Source organism: Protobothrops mucrosquamatus, unplaced genomic scaffold (genome assembly GCF_001527695.2).
Source record: "Protobothrops mucrosquamatus isolate PMUCROS unplaced genomic scaffold, P.Mucros_1.0 scaffold_60, whole genome shotgun sequence".
NCBI classification, from domain to species: domain Eukaryota; kingdom Metazoa; phylum Chordata; class Lepidosauria; order Squamata; family Viperidae; genus Protobothrops; species Protobothrops mucrosquamatus.
The window spans coordinates 1,320,090-1,337,350 of NW_015386136.1; the positions used below are offsets into that span (position 1 = coordinate 1,320,090).

General features: G+C 36.8%; 1 protein-coding gene across 1 annotated transcript in view; it reads right to left on the bottom strand.

Annotated features, from left to right (window-relative positions):
• Positions 1-1,768: 1,768 nt before the first annotated feature.
• The window catches only part of B3GNT2 (UDP-GlcNAc:betaGal beta-1,3-N-acetylglucosaminyltransferase 2), an 18,432-nt gene continuing 2,939 nt past the window's right edge, over positions 1,769-17,261 (bottom strand). Inside the window, exon 2 of the mRNA XM_015812387.1 lies at positions 1,769-4,753. Within this exon, the coding sequence (XP_015667873.1) occupies positions 3,551-4,744 (1,194 nt within the window). The 5' untranslated portion in view covers positions 4,745-4,753 and the 3' untranslated portion in view covers positions 1,769-3,550. The remainder of the gene's footprint in view (positions 4,754-17,261) is intronic.

Genomic DNA, 17,261 nt, shown 5'->3' on the forward strand with positions numbered 1-17,261 from the left:
GTTTATATTTAAAATAAGCATAGAGTGGTGGAATATAATTTAGGTTTTTAGTAAGTTTGTTCTTTTTTTTTAAATATTTTACCTACTCATGTAGAATAATGTACTTTGTGGAGTTAGAGATATTAATACCTGTTTACTTATATCTGAATATTATCCTGGGATTAGGTTTGGGAAGTTCGGGGGGGCGGGGGGTGGGGGGTTTTTTCATATAGCATTGTGCAACACTTGTGATGTTTTTTTTATGATGAAAAATAATAAAAATCTTTTATAAAAAAAAAAAAAAAAGATTCAGACAGTTCTGCTTATCAACCACCAATGCAACTTCTCATTATCAGTATTTGCAGCTCTCTAGACCAGGGGTCCCCAGCCCCCAGCCCATTATCCGGCCGTAGCCCGTTCAGAACTAGGCCGCGCAAGTGGTGGATGAGCACACACGCACAGCTCCACTGGCCTGCTGCTTGCACAAATGGAGCTGTGTGCGCTCATGCGCATGCCTGCCACTAACAGGGAACCATCCCTTTCCCTCCCCCACCAAGCCGCCAAGCTGGAAAGGTTGGGGACTGCTGCTCTAGACGCAATCTTAAGTACTATCCTGGCTGCTGCACACAAGTATAGTTATCTTTCTACCTTAGCATAGTTGAAAGAGAACAGCAAACACTTCTGTACAAAAATATTTGTCAAGGGTCATTGGATACGTCAATTGAGTTCCATGATTTTCAACACTGTGCTGCTTACTGCCTACAATAATATTGATATCTGAAACTCCAGCAGTACAGGATAGAGGAAAATATCACATTTGGTCAAATTGATCCCCTACTGTGTCTTTCTTTGCCAATGTTTTCTTTCAGTTGTTTATAAAATATTTAGCCCAGAGGCCATATGGTAAGGTAAAAATATACAGTGCTATTATCGATAGTGGGTCCATTACACTCAACTTTGGGAAGTAGGGACAACTGCTCTGTTTATATATATAAAAAAGCTATTCCAAACAATAAGAATGTATAAAGCATGTATTGAATCTGTGACTGAGATAATAGTCTTCTACACATTCACTTGGGGAGAATGCACTGTGGAACAAGTAGGATCTTGGCATAATAAATATAAATATTGTGCATTTCAAAATTTTATTTAGCTTTCCTTATGGTTTCTTTTTTTTAAAGTAGAGCATAGCTCAAAATGTTCCCAATTATTATTCTATTAGGAATAATAATTGCTTTAGACAACAAATTAAAATGCTTCTGAGTGTTGTCACTTACCAGTAAGTTCTTTATCAACATTTTATACTTAAGAAACTCAGAGTAGTTTAACTCCATTACACTCTATTTAATTAATGCATATCAGTAACTACAATTATTTATAATTTTAATTATAACTTAAATAACTTCAATTAATATTTTAATAAGATCAATCCTTATAGGCAAGGTTGCCATACAGGACTTTGGTCAGTTATCTTTGGGGTTTCAATGAAAATTTCAAACTAGTTTTACAAAATCTGCAGTGTGCAACATGTGGTTTCTTCCATAAAAGCCAATTCTATAGCGCATACAACTCCAAAAATGTCCTGTCTCTAGGAATTCTCCAATTTGTGCCATACACATCATGTGCCAGATATTGACTAATCAATTCATTGCTCAACTCAATTGTGTACTCACCATTTTATGTTGTGATAGAATAAGAAATCATAAAATAAAAAGCAGCATCAAATCATAAGCACATTTTAGAAAAGATTTAAAGCATCATACCAGTTTCCAAAATCCAAATATTTTATTAGTTACCAAAATGTTACTTCTATAGATTTGATCAGCTGACACAAGAAGCCGGACAAAAGCAAGATGCTGTAGCTACTTTCATAAATTAAAATATATTTGGAGTGCAATCTTATTTTGCTTATGCAGATATAAGTTCACTGAAACATATTCAAGTTCAATGGACAGCAGCCTTTAAACAAATATAGGGTTGCTATTTGAGGATATTTCGTTTTTGGTTAATTAACACAAAGAATAAACTAGGATACAATAAGAGTAATTAATTCTGTTCTACAAATACTTTGGTAAAGATAGACAACATACAGAAGTTCTAGTTTTTTTTAATGGTTCATCCTAAAATCTGTACCTAAATGTGAAATATGTTTACTACTATTTTAATTCATAACATCAGAGTAACAGATGCCATATATTTATTTTATGTCTGTAAGATCTTAATCACTGTAGCCAGTATTTGGAGAACACTGTTTTAGCCTGAACTAGAACAGAAACATTTTTGGCACAACCTTTTTGTACCAATAGAAGGAAATTACCAGTGCGAAGTATCATTCAGTGCTATCTTTTAAATCTAGTTTGCTCCTGCAAGCTATATTCATTTGATTTCCATTCTGTTTTTCATTCAGGGAGTCAAGGGGCACGCACTGTGCTCCCTCCTCCCATTTTTCCCAACAGCAGACATGGAATATGATAAAGACATAAAAATTAGTTAGGCTTGTCATTTTTTTTCTTCATGCAACAGAGAGCAAGCTATGACAGAGCTGTGATATGTGGAAGTTTCATTTCTTTAACTGCTCTGTTAGTCATGAGCAGTTGCTAAGCACTGAAGTATTTAGAACTGTCTGGGCATATTACATATATACCGCAATGTACACAAATCATTTTTTTTTCAAATTCAAAAACAATTTTATTTAACATTTCGCATTTCAACACATTTAAAATAGCATACTCTATTTTATTTAAATATGACTGACAGCACTTTACAAATGTTTCTTAAATATTTTTAAGAAAATATTTTGGTCTTCCATTTAAACAATAAATACAGGCACTTCTACATATACAAAGACAGCAAATGCTGTTTGAATTGTCAGATATTACACATATGAAGATATAGCAATATAGTGATTTGAGATTTTTAGAATATATTCCTTTCAATATAGACTCAATAACCTTAAGGATTTTTTTTTAATTGGTATCTCAATCATCACCATTTTCATGAGATTCTCACTGACGTAAAATTTGATCTTTTACATACACAGTCCCGTATTAGAGATGTTTCTACCATCATTAACTAAAATATTATTTAGTGAAGTGATAAAAGAGTTGAAGTTGAAGGTGGAAACAAACCTGCAAACCCCCCTCTTTAATTAGGATATTATTTAAGTTATTATGGAACTTGGGAAAATAAGAGTCTGAGTTAACAGCAAAATCTCTACAATTTCTCATTTCAGGAAAGATGGAATCTATCACCATAATTAAATTACAGTATCAGAATAACAGCAATTTATTGAATATAATTTGACTAATCAGTCTTTAAAATTATGCTAATCACAACTTTGGAAAGCTTTAATTTTTCAAAATTTTAGGACAGTAGATAATAAGAATATTTTCATGCCATATCTTCTGATGTGCCCTCTTGCAGTTGTAATCTCACTTTTAGAAGTACTAGACAATCTGTTACTAGCTAATTTTGGTTTACAAAACAAGCTACCAAATGAAGATAATATGCTTACCATTTAGCCAAAAAATTTAAACTGAAATTTAGAAATAATTTTTGGACACATACATATTTAACAACTTAAATGTGGATCTTGCAAGTTCGTCCAGATTTTAATCATTTCTTGAGGATTCCGGTTGTGGACTAACATTAGGTTTGTATAGGAGCAAATATTGTCCCTCTGTTTCTCTTCAATGTCAAATGTTTTGAAGCCTTTGTGCTTTTCTGGAGAAAGCCCAAGTCTCTCAAGGCACATGCCAATGTACACGTCATCAATAGGATAAAGAAGGACTTGGTCAGATATGTTAGCTAATCTTAATGCCAGATCACCAGAATAAAGAAATCCGCCACCTCCTGCGTATGGAGGATAAGAGCCTTCATAAATACTGTGTGGGATATAGTATTTCACATTTGTATCACGATGAGGTCCAGCATCACGGATAACATCACCTATGAACAAGTCTTTGGCTTTTTCTTTAGTTAAACTCTTCAAGTAATCCAGGATCTGATGGGTATTCACAAAAACATCATCATCTCCCTTGAAAATAAACTGAGCATCTGGGCAAGCGTTACTGACCCATTTTAGAAATAGTACCTCCTTCAGAGTCAAATTGAAGAAAGTATCTCTGTAGTTCCACAGAAGTATGTCTTGGTGGGTTTTGCTCTCAAATTTCAACATATCTGACAGATTGGGATAGTTATCTTCAGGAGGAATTTGACCTAATAGGAAAACCCTCACAACAGTTATGTCTCCTAATTTAATTTCCCTTCCCCAGGATTCCCGGATTGCTTGCCTTCTATCAAAATGTGGTATGAGTGATTTAATAGCCAGAAGCAAAAAAGGTTTATGTTTGCACTTGTGTGGCTGATCTATTAATAATGAATAATTTCTACATCTTAAATAATGAAAAAAGTCTTTAAACCTATCTGGTAAGCCTTCAAAATCTTTAAGATCTGAGGATACAAATGGATCAGGATCACAAGAGTTCAAAAAGCTGTTATTGAAAGATAACCTTTCTTCCACAGTCATATTGAAAAGCAATGCAAAAATAGGATTATATAAGTGTTCCAACTTCTGCTGTTGTTTATTCCAATATGCCTTATGAGGAGTATACTTTCTCCAAAATCTGCTCCTTGGAAGTATAACTTGCCGTTTTGAATTTTTGTCTTGGCCACTATTTTTGGAGACTTCCACAATGACATATATAAAGAAATTTACCATCATCAGAATTCCCAGCAATTTTAATCTTCTGCGTCCAACAATCATGTCTCATATCTGGAAAACATTTAAATCAGAAAAATATTTATTAATATAACAAGATTTGCATAAATGGTAATATAGTAGAATTAAAAGCTTAGCAAACTGAGATCTCACCTTCAACAGAATATGCAATACAGGTAGTCCTCATTTAGCAACTACCTCATTTAGCAACCATTTGCAGTTATAACAGCGATGAAAAGTAACTGTCTGAAAAGCAAAGAAAACTGTAAGCTGTGCTGAAATAAGCACAGTGGTGGTTTCACGTAGCAACTGTTTCACTTAATGGCGAAGTTGCTAGTCCCAATTGTGGTCACTAAACAAGGACTACCTGTAGTCCACAAGTACAAAAAAGTCAGTGGAAGTCTATGAACAGGAAGAGAATTGATATCATTTAAGAGCCCTCACTGCAAGAAACATACTCAAGGCTGAATGAAGAGAAAACCTAGCTACTAAACAGTTTTAAGCAATTTTAAAATTTATTTGACTCATCATTTTTCTCTAACTAATACAATGAGGGAAAAATTATTTGATTCCTTTGATCAGTCTATAATTTTAATGATAGGTTTATTGTAACAGTGAGAAACAGAATAACAAAAATATCCAGAAAAACGCATTTCAAAAAAGTTATAAATTGATTTGCATTTTAATGAGTGAAATAAGCATTTGACCCCTTCGCAAAACATGATTAGTACTTGGTGGCAATCACAGAGGCCAGACGTTTCTTGTAGTTGGCCACCAGATTTGCACACATCTCAGGAGGGATTTTGTCCCACTCCTCTTTGCAGATCCTCTCCAAGTCATTAAGGTTTTGAGGCTGATGTTTGGCAGCTCGATCCTTCAGTTCCCTCCACAGATTTTCTATGGGATTAGGGTCTGGAGATTGGTCTGGAGACCTTAATGTGCTTCTTTTTGAACCACTCCTTTGTTGCCTTGGCTGTGTGTTTTGGGTCATTGCCATGCTGGAATACCCATCCACGACCCATTTTCAATGCCCTGGTTGAGGGAAGAAGGTTCTCACCCAAGATTTGACGGTACATGGCCCTGTCCATTGTCCCTTTGATGCAATGAAGTTGTCCTGTCCCCTTAGCAGAAAAACACCCCCAAAGTATAATGTTTTCACCTCCATGTTTGACGGTGGGGATGGTGTTCTTGGGGTCATAGGCAGCATTCCTCCTCTTCCAAACATGGTGAGTTGAGTTGATGCCAAAGAGCTCGATTTTGGTCTCACCTGACCACAACACTTTCACCCAGTTCTCCTCTGAATCATTCAGATGTTCATTGGCAAACTTCAGGGCCTGTACATGTGCTTTCTTGAGCAGGAGGACCTTGCGGACGCTGCCAGATTTCAGTCCTTCATGGCGTAGTGTGTTATCAACTGTTTTCTTGGTGACTATGGTTCCAGCTGCTTTGAGATCATTGACAAGATCCTCCTGTGTAGTTCTGGGCTGATTCCTCACCGTTCTCATAGTCATTGCAACTCCACTAGGTGAGATCTTGCATGGAGCCCCAGACCGAGGGAGATTGACAGTTATTTTGTCTTTCTTCCATTTGCGAATAATCGCACCAACTGTTGTCTCCTTCTCACCAAGCTGCTTGGCGATAGTCTTATAGCCTATTCCAGCCTTTTGTAGGTCTACAATCTTGTCCCTCACATCCTTGGACAGCTCTTTGGTCTTGGCCACGGTGGAGAGTTTGGAATCTGATTGATTGATTGCGTCTGTGGACAGGTGTCTTTTATACAAGTACTGTGTTTTCCCAAAAGTAAGACATACCCCAAAAATAAGCCCTAGCTTGATTTGGGGGGTGGGCCTAATATAAGCCCCACTGCCAAAATAAGCCCTAGTTTTGGGGTGAGGCACACACCTAAAAATCAAGCTAAGGCGGCGGGGTGGTGGTGGAGCTGCCCTATGCATTCTGCACCCACTTACCTTGCAGCCAGGCCTCTCCTTGCCGGCCCATTTCTTCTGCGGTGTCTTCTGCAACCAGGCCTGCATTTCTCAGTCACAGGCCTTTCTGGAAGGCCTCTGCAGCCGAGTAACGAGCTATGGCCTGACTGCAAAATGCAAGCTGGAATGCAGCTGCAGAATGAAGCTGCTCCTTCGGCTGCAGAAGAAGTGGACCAGCTGGGCGGGGCTGTCGGTGCTGGTGGTGAGTATAAACGACATCCCCTGAAAATAAGACCTGGTACCTCTTTTGGAGGCAAAAAAAAAGGCCCAGTCTTATTTTCAGGGAAAAATGGTAACAAGCTGAGATTAGGAGCACTCCCTTTAAGAGAGTGCTCCTAATCTCAGCTCGTTACCTGTATAAAAGACACCTTGGAGCCAGAAATCTTGCTGATTGATAGGGGATCAAATACTTATTTCATTCATTAAAATGCACATCAATTTATAACTTTCTTGAAATGCAGTTTTCTGGATTTTTGTTGTTGTTATTCTATTTCTCACTGTTGAAATAAACCTGCCATTAAAATTATAGACTGATCATTTCTTTGTCAGTGGGCAAATGTACAAAATCAGCAGGGATCAAATAGTTTTTTCCCTCACTGTAAGACTTACTAAATGCTCAAAAATCCTGGAATTGGTTATGGAGCAAATAAAATTAATTGTACAGAATTGGTAAACAATACAAATGGACCATGTTTCAATGCTGAAAGGCTTCACTTGCTTTCGCCGGCCCCACCCTCACCCCACTGAAAGCCACAATGAACAGGATAGTATCATCAAAACTGTGGGTAGGTATGCAAGCCTCAGAAATATCTAGAAAGGCCTTCCCCTAAGAATAATTTAAGTTTTTTAAAAGCTATAAACCTTAAGACACGGTGTGCAGTTGAATTTAGCAGTGAGAAAAGGAGAGGCTCTGGAGGCTGTCAAAATGGTTCAGACATCAGATAGAACCTAATTCATTCACGTGATGTAGTAGTTTATTTATGTTATACTTCTACAACGCTATTCATTTGAGGTTTAAAATGCAATCCTTCCTTAATCCTTAAAATTCTACCAATTCAAAAAAGAATTAGGATATTATCCACATTCCAAAGTTGAAAACAATTCAAACTAGCAGCATAACTAAAACACTAGCATGTGATTATTTGTAAGAGTTTTATGTAACATCCAACTACTTTTGTGAAAATAGAAGAAAACTGAACCAAAGGAAACATGGAAGGGATTTTGAAAAACAAGTCAAGCAGCTATCTTTGTTTTGCAAGTCCTTGTTTATATGCTAGCAGTATCTCTTGCATTATGCTAATTGTCAGTTATCTTTTTTAAAAAAATATTTATAATATGCCTTCTAGCTAAGACCATTTAAAAGAAACTCAAATTCAGCATAACATAGAAAGGTCAATAGCAAAAGTGTAATCTTTCTCTGATACAAAGACAGATATTTAATTGTGTAACAGGTTAAAAAGCTCTTCACAAAACCAATTCTCAATCTAGAAATGAAAATGGAGGCTGCAGTGAAGGAGCAGATCTCTTGCTCTCAAAAGTAAATTTCTAAAATACAAAATAAACCTTTTCATATAGCATATTCATTTTTACACACTTTCTTCGGTACATGAAACTAAATGTGAATGAAAAAAGTTAGTAGGAATTCTCTAACACTGTTTGATAACTGGCTGATCCTAAGTGTCAATTTCAGTTTACTGGCCTCTATCCAGCCCATTACAGAGTCTGATAAACACCAGCATTATTCCCTCTAACACTGATTACAAGAAGAGGTAGGTGTCATCCACATCCAATCTAAACTTCAGCTTGCCAAAATTCTGGTTCCAGTGAATGTGAAACCATGCTATACATACAGTGCATTATCAGCCAGTGAGTTTCCACAGCTTAAGATGGATTTAACCTCAACAGTATTTGCCAAGCATCTCCATTATCACAGTAGAAAGATAGCTTTCACATCTTCTATAATCTATACTTTCATTATCTGTAATTCTGAAAGCTAAGGTACTTTCAACTATAGGAAGAAGGAACAATGCATGAATACAATTTTCTCCTTTCTTCATCTAAAAAAAGTGGGAACAAACTATCACTGGCTTTAATTAACAGTTTCTTCAATGCCATTCTAATTTTAATGGCAGACAGTGAAGAGGAACTAAAATGTCTCTTGATGAAGAGTGCAAAAGTTGGCTTGAAATTCAACATTAAAAAAAATCTAAGATCATGTCATCTGATTCCATCACTTCCTAGTAAATAGAAATGGAAGCAGTGACAGATTTTATTTTCTTGGGCTCCAAGATCACTGCAGACAGTGACTGCAGCCATGAAATTAAAAGATGCTTGCTCCTTGGGAGAAAAGATTGCTATGGCAAATCTAGACACCATATTAAAAGCAGAGACATCACTTTGCTAACAAAGATGTCCGTATAGTCCCAGTAGTAATGTATGGCTGTAAGAGTTAGACTATAAGAAAGGCTGAGCACTGAAGAATTGATGCTTTTGAATTGTGATGCTGGAGAAGACTCTTGAGACTGCCTTGAACTGCAAGGAGATCAAATTGGTCAACCCTAAAGGAAATAAACCCTGACTGTTCTTTGCAAGGAAGAGATACTGAAACTGAAGCTCAAATACATTGGCCACATAATGAGAAGACAGGACTCATTGGAAAAGACCTATTGACAGGAAAGATTGAAGGCAAAAGAAGAAGGGAACAGCAGAGGATAAGATGGTTAGATACATAAAATTCTGCAAGAGAGTACAGGGAGGGGGGGCTGGCATGATGTGGTCCATGGGGTCACAAAGAGTCATACACGACCTAGTAACTGAACAAGAAATCAATGCCATTTCATAATTATTTTTAGTAGAAATTAAAGTTTTGCTCTAAGCCCCCCCCCACATTCGTAACACATTCTTCAAAACCGCGTCATAACTTTTAGAACATTTTAAACTGTAGAAGGATTAGTTTGTAAGCAATACATCTTACACCAATTATAACATAATTACATAAGAAATCAGCTACTTAAAGAGTATCAACCAAGTTATCAACTTTAATCAGTACCCACAAGTTTCAGCTCAAATCTCTTCAGTCATTTCTGCTGGTTCAGCAAATGCTAAATCCTTTGGCACAGGCAAGGCATTTTTCAAAAGGAAGAGGAATTGCTATTCTCTCAGCAGTGGGGAAAGAGAGCAAAAAGGGATTTGTGCTGCTCTTACTTTCTTGTTAAACCTCACAATGATTTTAATAAGATGAAAACATTTGCATTCCAAGAAGAAAGTAGTGGCAGATTTTTCCTGCTGCTTCTCATTCCTCAAAGTTCAACCTTTTTAACAATTTTTTGTAACAAATTAAATTTTACAAGAATATTCTGTGCATGCCTCTATAAATGTATACCTCACTTCCAAATTTCATGGCTAAGATGCTTTGTTTGCACTGAACATTTGGAGGAAGAGAGGATAAAAAAGTATTGGGCATCCCTATTGAGGGTGAGATATACTGGAAACTTATTTATATTTGTGGGATCTTACATACTTTCCTTGCAGGATTCTTTTCACTATCCATATAAATGTTAAGGTACAATAATATTCAAAGAATTTTCCCCATTACAAGATACCTATAATTATTTTTGTTTCTTGATCTTAATTCAAAAATTATGTATGTACACAATTTAATATGACAAACTCTGCCTTCACCTAGTACCCAATAATTACCTCATCTCAAATTATTTTATTTATGATAGCCATCTTCTAGTACCTGAAGGGTTGTCACAGAGAAAAGGGGGTCGATTTATTCTCCAAGGCACCTGAGGGCAGGACAAGAAGCAATGGGAGAAAGCTCATCAGAGGGAGATCCATCTTGGAAGTAAGGAGGGATTTCCTGACAGTGAGAACAATTTATCAATGGAACAGTTTGCCTCCCAGAAATGTGGGTGCTCCATCACTGGAGGTTTTCAAGAAAAGATTGGGGAACCATTTGTAAGAACAATTTATCAATGGAACAGTTTGCCTCCCAAAGCTGTGGGTGCTCCATGACTGGAGGTTTTCAAGAAAAGATTGGGGAACCATTTGTCCAAGATAGTATAAGGACTACTGCCTTGAGTAGGGGCTTGGATTAGAAGATCTCCAAAGTTCCTTCCATCTCTATGATTCTATTTTAAGAGCCACTGGCTTATTATGCAAGCATAATCTATCAGTTTATTGCTGATTATGCATCTTGAAATTCCATAATGCAGAAATATATTAAATATGATACTGTGGGATAACATTTGTATTCAAAAGGTGAGTTCAGTGGGACTTACGGTTGAGAAACTTTATTTGAATGTAAATGCAGAGCCCATAAACTTCAGAATTCAAACTGAGTTGCTCAATAAGATTTCCAGGAGTCAGAAAAATGAATTTCCATTGCCTTGGTCCATTCGCATGCTGTGATTAAATATCAGGTTAATATTTATAAAATATATCTTTAACAGAAAATCAAAATATTAAATTCAATATTTGAATTTGAATTGAAAACTTAAAGATTTCCTAAAGTGAGGAACTTCCAAAGTACCAAGTAAACTAGTTCTGATTCTATGTCCACATAAAAATAGTACGGTGACTTTTAGTTTTCTAATAATATATTAAGTATTAAAAGTTTTCAAGAGATATGGGACCATTATTTGGACTGGATAATTGTTTGGCTGTCTTTTCTGAATTTGTTTTAATCTTCTGCCCAAATAAAAAAAAAAACAGCATGTTAATTCAAACATTCTTTGATTATATTGCACATTGCTCAATTATCCAACTTGGCTTTTGGCTGCTTGAAGGAACAGTTGAAGAAGAGATCTCAGAAGCTCCTTTTGTCATTTGTCTAGCAGACCTGTGAATTGGGATTTTGATTTTCTCCCTTCTAATTTGCTGCGGTTTGCTTTTGACTTCTGTTTAGCTTTTCTCTCTGATAGGAGGAGCCATAAATTGTTTAAGAGAAGCTTCATTCTGAGAGTTGGTCATATGCTGTCTAGCCTTGAATGAAGCCTAGCTTAATATGTTTACATGAATAAATTCTTGACTGTAGAATCATTCATTAAGTGCACTAAATTTTTACTTATGTCTGCCTAAAATTTACATAACTGACTGATGATGAAATCATTTCATCAAATTTCATTTCTCTTTGAAATAAATAAATAAATAAATAAATAAATAAATCCAACCAGCCCAATTATCATATTGGGATGCTCAGTTAAGAACTAATTGCTTCTCAAGAGGTTTTCATTCTACTTTTTCCATACCTGAATATACTATAAAGCAATGTTTCATTATTCAACCATCTTACTGCATTGAAACACTTCAACAGTTCATAATCTATTATTAACAACACTAATACTGTAAGTTTAGCAGCAGTGTGCTTTCTACAATATGCAATTCACAAATAATAACAGTCTCACTTTAAAGTCATGGTAAATGGGTAAATAGCTTGTTCAACAAGTTAAATGAGAATGTTTCCGTTTGGCTTTGGCTTTGTGCTAATCCAGTCATTGTGCTTCATAAATAATGGTTTGGGGCTGTGGTTTTTGAGGTTTTGGGCTCTCAAAAATTTTGGGTGTGGTCCTGAGCTCTTTGAAAACTTGCTAAATGAATTACTTTGACAATAGAAGGCCCAGAACTACTTTCAAGGTAGTGGCATACAAAAGGAGGCTTGGCATTTTTTATTTAACTTCCTTTTTTCATTTGTTAAGCTTATCTTTCACTTTACACCATTTTTGTTCCCCTCTAACAATTGGCATGAAAAGACATCTTCATTTATTGTTAACATGATGCTGAACTTCAGTGATATGATTTCTGATTTCAAAGATTGCATACAGTATCTAGATTCACTAATTACTTATTACTCACAAATTAGCCTTACTAAAATTTAGTTCTATTTATATGGATTCTTGTTCTGTAATCATTAAATGGCTTCTAAATTGGAGGGAAATATACTAGCCAATTGTTCAATCTGTGAAGCTAAGCTCCACCTCCTTTCAATCTAGCACGGAGATAAGATAGAAAATGGAGGGAAATGAATTTCTGTAAATATTTCCTAGAGGAGTCAGTCCTGAGGATGAAAATTGTTCCTTACTGCTATTTTAGTTCCAAAGAAAATCCAGATTCTGTTTTAAATTTAGAATCAAGATCATGTGAAATGTTAGTACCTCTTTATAAATGTATAATATCCCTGGTAAGACCACACTTAGAATATTGCATTGTTTTAATCTTCACAATATTAAAAAAAAATGTTGAGACTCTAGAAAGAGTGCAGAGAAGAGCAACAAAGATTAGGGGACTGGAGGCTAAAACATATGAAGTATGATTACAGGAATTGGGAATATCTAGTTTAATGAAAGGAAGGACTAGGGGTCACACAATGACAGTGTTCCAATATCTAAGGGGCTGCCACAAAGAGGGAGTCAAGCTATTATTCAATAGCTTGCAGGCAGGACAAGAAGCAATGGATGGAAACTAACCAAAGAGAGATGCAGTCTAGAACTAAGGAGAAATTTTCGAACAGAACAATCAATCAGTGGAACGACTTGTCTTCAGTGGGTGCTCCAACACTGGCCGTTTTTAAGAAGAGATTGGACAAATGCTTGAGCAGGGGGTTGGAATAGAAGACCTTGAAGGTACCTTCCAACTCTATTATTCTGTTACTTCAAGAATGTAAAGTCAGTTTGTACTGTAGGATTGAGATATTTTCTTAACACACTGGTTATATTTAAAACTGGTGATTTCAAACCATGCCTTTTTTCATTAAAAATAACATGCCAGAATAGGACTAGATAAAATATGTCTTACTTGATCCAACTCAGAGCCAAACAGTTTTCATTAGCTGGGCTGACTCCACTCTATAGATACTGCCAGTTACACAGGATGGTCTGATGTGGTCTTGAGGCATGAGAAAACCTTATCACCTCCAAGTCTTAGACATTCTTGCTTGTTATTATAAGAAATCAGAGTTTATCAGAAAATATTTGGGGAAGAATTAGGGTTCAACTCCAAACTGTGCTCTAGGAGAAATGAGGATCTAGCAAAACATAAACAGGCTCTTCAATTGTTGTTTGTTTATTTGATTCACATCCAGCTTCTTTCAGAAGCTGAGGCAGTGTACACAGTGTTCCTTCTTCTGTTTATTCCCCCCCCCACCCAACAACAACCTGAAAGGTAATAGGGAGGGGGTATGACTGGCTAAATATTACCCAGTGAGCACCGGATCCTGAAAGGGAAGCCAAACCCGGGTCTCTCGGCTTCTAGTCCAACAACTTCTCCGCCACTCCACACAACTTTTAAAATAGCTTCAGCATTTACACTGCTTTTCTCTAAGGCAACATTCTTGGGGTTTGTTTAAAATGTACAAAATGTCTCTCCGACCTGTTTGTGATTTCCCAATCCTGAGATACTTGGATAGGCCTCAGCCTCTGGCAGTGTTGAAAAAAACCCTGCTATATGAGGACAGCAACCAGGATTTTCTCTATTTCCCCCTCTTTACAGTCGCCTCAACCGCCTTTTTTTTCTGTCATCAGAGTCCCCACAAAACTCTCCTCAGGCCAGAAACTTGTCTTTCCCTACGGCAGGTCCCAAGGGCCATAAAGCCTCCCCTTCCACAGAGCCTATAGGTCAGTGTTTCTCAACCTTGACAATTTTAAGGCATGTGGACTTCAACTCCCAGAATTCCACAGCCAGCAATGCTGGCTGTGGAATTCTGGGAGTTGAAGTCCACATGCCTTAAAATTGTTAAGGTTGAGAAACACTGCTATAGGTGGTGAAGCTGCACAGGCAGACAGAAGGTGTGAGATCCTCTCTAGGATGCTTGAAGACATTTTCCTCACTCTACTTTTAAAAGAACAAATCAAGCATGCAAAAAAGGAAGATAGCAATCTCCACAATCATCTTTGTTTCCAAGAATGTTCTAGACTCCAAATAGGTGTTCTGATTGGGGGGGGACAAATGTGAGGCTGAACCACAGAGCTTTGGCCACTAGTCCCCTGCCCCCAATCAGCACAGTGATAACAAGTCACTTGGGGTGCAAGGAAAAATGTCAGGGAGCAAGTTTGCTTTTTGGGCAAATCATCTTTTGAGGGTTGCACACACTTACTGTGACAGTTATTTTATGAGTGAGCAAACTCCTTCCCTTCAAGACAGTTGGAGCACCCACTGTTTGCTGTCAAAATGAACTGACTAGCCCCCTCCCCCCAACAACAACTGGAAACATTAAATACAAGCTGTGCAATTCTCTCACTATGGCAAATTAACAAATGAAGCTTGCATTTTAATTATGGATTTCCTGAAAATATTGGACAGAAAGTATACCTGCAAAAATATATTTTCAACTAATTTAACATCCTTTTCATCACTGTAGTATTACATGAACAACAATGTTCAGCAACTGACAATCATTTCAGAGAGAAATCATCTTTTTAAGGAATTCCATCATTATTTCTGAGGTATGAGTATGCATATGACCATATAGACCAGATTACAGTGGTCAATATCAGTAGTCACTGATAGCCTGATCTTCTGTGAATCTGTCCAATCTCCCTTTAAACCAATCCAAATTGTTAGCTTGCTAACTACAAATTCTAACTAGGCATTGTGTGAAAAGGCATTTTCTTCCAGTGGACTAGAATCTTCCTATTTCCAGCTTCAGTGGAATAAAATGGATTCTAACATTGTGACAGAAGGAAAAAATGTCATCAGTCTCCTTGTCACCCCCTTCTACCATGTATTTCCCTTATCTTCCTTTGTTACAAATTGAAGAGGCCCAATTGCTGTAGTGCTTCTTGATAGTAGTTACTTGAGCCTCCTAATCTTTCTAATCAACCCTTTTCAATCATTTTCTAGTTATAATGCTTAAGATACAGTTATGAGAACTGTATCTAACACATTTAGCTTGTTTGTTATAACAGCATTATTTTATCAACAGGTCTATTTTTAACTCCCTAATTACAGTAAGCATGGCTTTTGCCTTATTTTTATAGCAAGTAGTATACACACTGGATTGACATTGTTCCTAGGCTTCCATAATAACTCTAAGATTTCTCTTCAGAAATTACTTATATGATTTTGCATAGTGCCTTTTCTTACATATTAAGAAAACCAGGTAGAGAAAGAAATTATGTTTGGCTCTCTGTTCTCCCAAATATAGGCTACAAATTCAAATGTTTTGAACTACAGGTAGACCTCGACTTAACAGCCACAATTGGGACTGGAATTTTTGTTGTTTTATTTTTATTCATTTATTAAACTGCCTAATGAATTGAGGTGGCTCTGAGCAGCTTACAAAATGATAAAAATATGCAAATACAAGAACAATTCTACACATAAAAAGGTTACAATTTAAAAAAAAATCAAACTAATTAAAAACCCTAAATTTGGAGCAGAGAGATGATGGTATCTTCTATTGCTGCACCAACCACCTCCAGCCAAATGAGCTTCTCCTTCAGGACTCCAAGCCAACGTAACAAAGTTTTAAGGCTTTCCTAAAGGCTAAAAAAGAGGGGATGGATCTCATCTCCTTTAACAAGATGTTCCAAAGGGCTGGAGCCATGGCAGAAAAGGATCTTCTTCTGGATTCCACCAGCTGAAATTCCTTGGTGGCTGTAAATTGAGGCACCCTTGTGACCAGATCCAATTCTATGACTGTTTTTACAACAGTCATCAGTCTGAACCCATTCTCCAGAATGGGCATTTTTTGCCAGAAACCAGTACAAAATGTCACAAATCACAGTCATGCGACTGCAGGACACTGCAATCAGATGTAAACAGGAACCAGTTACTAAGCTGCTGAATGTGGTCATGTGACTGTGACGGGGGGGGGGGGACGACAACATTTTATGCCAGAAATGCTCTACCGCTTGTAAAATTTTCTTCCTGAAGCTGTCATTAAATGACCAATTGTAAGTTGAGAACTACCTGTATGGTAGTTGTATCCAACAATGTTAAGGTAAATATAGTCACACACATCTAATTTTAGTTTCATTTTTAGTCCATGCTGTTAAAAACGTATGACTTCAACTGTTATATTGGAACCAATATGTACCAATTTTGTCAAGATTTGTTTTTTAAAAATGAAAGCTTTCTAAACATTTCAAAAATGATAATCTACCTTTAGCTCCCATTGTGTACAAAAAGTCTTAACGCCTCTTTCCTGCAATCAAATTTGCAAATATTTCAAACTAGCTGTATAGACATTTGGACTATCATTCAGATTTGGAACATTACAGTATCTATCATTCACTCATTTTACCGTACTCATTTTTTTTTTAGAATTTTATAGTTACCAAGGTTAAATTCATTATGGAAAACAGTATCTGTATTCTAAACCTCACTAGTTTGTATCAGGTCTAGCCTGCTATACCTTTAATATGAGTATCTCGTTTCCAGGGCTTTTTTTCTCAGAGAAAAGGTGGTGGAACTCACCTCCCTCCCCTGGCCACGCCCCCACCCAAACCTGGCCACGCCCTCATCAAACCCTAGGACCGCCCCTTTAGAGAACAGGAATGCAAGTAAAATTTGGGAGGGGCTTTTGCTCTGAGAAGCCGCGCGCGTTTGGCTTTGAGGGCGCCGGCGTGAGAGCC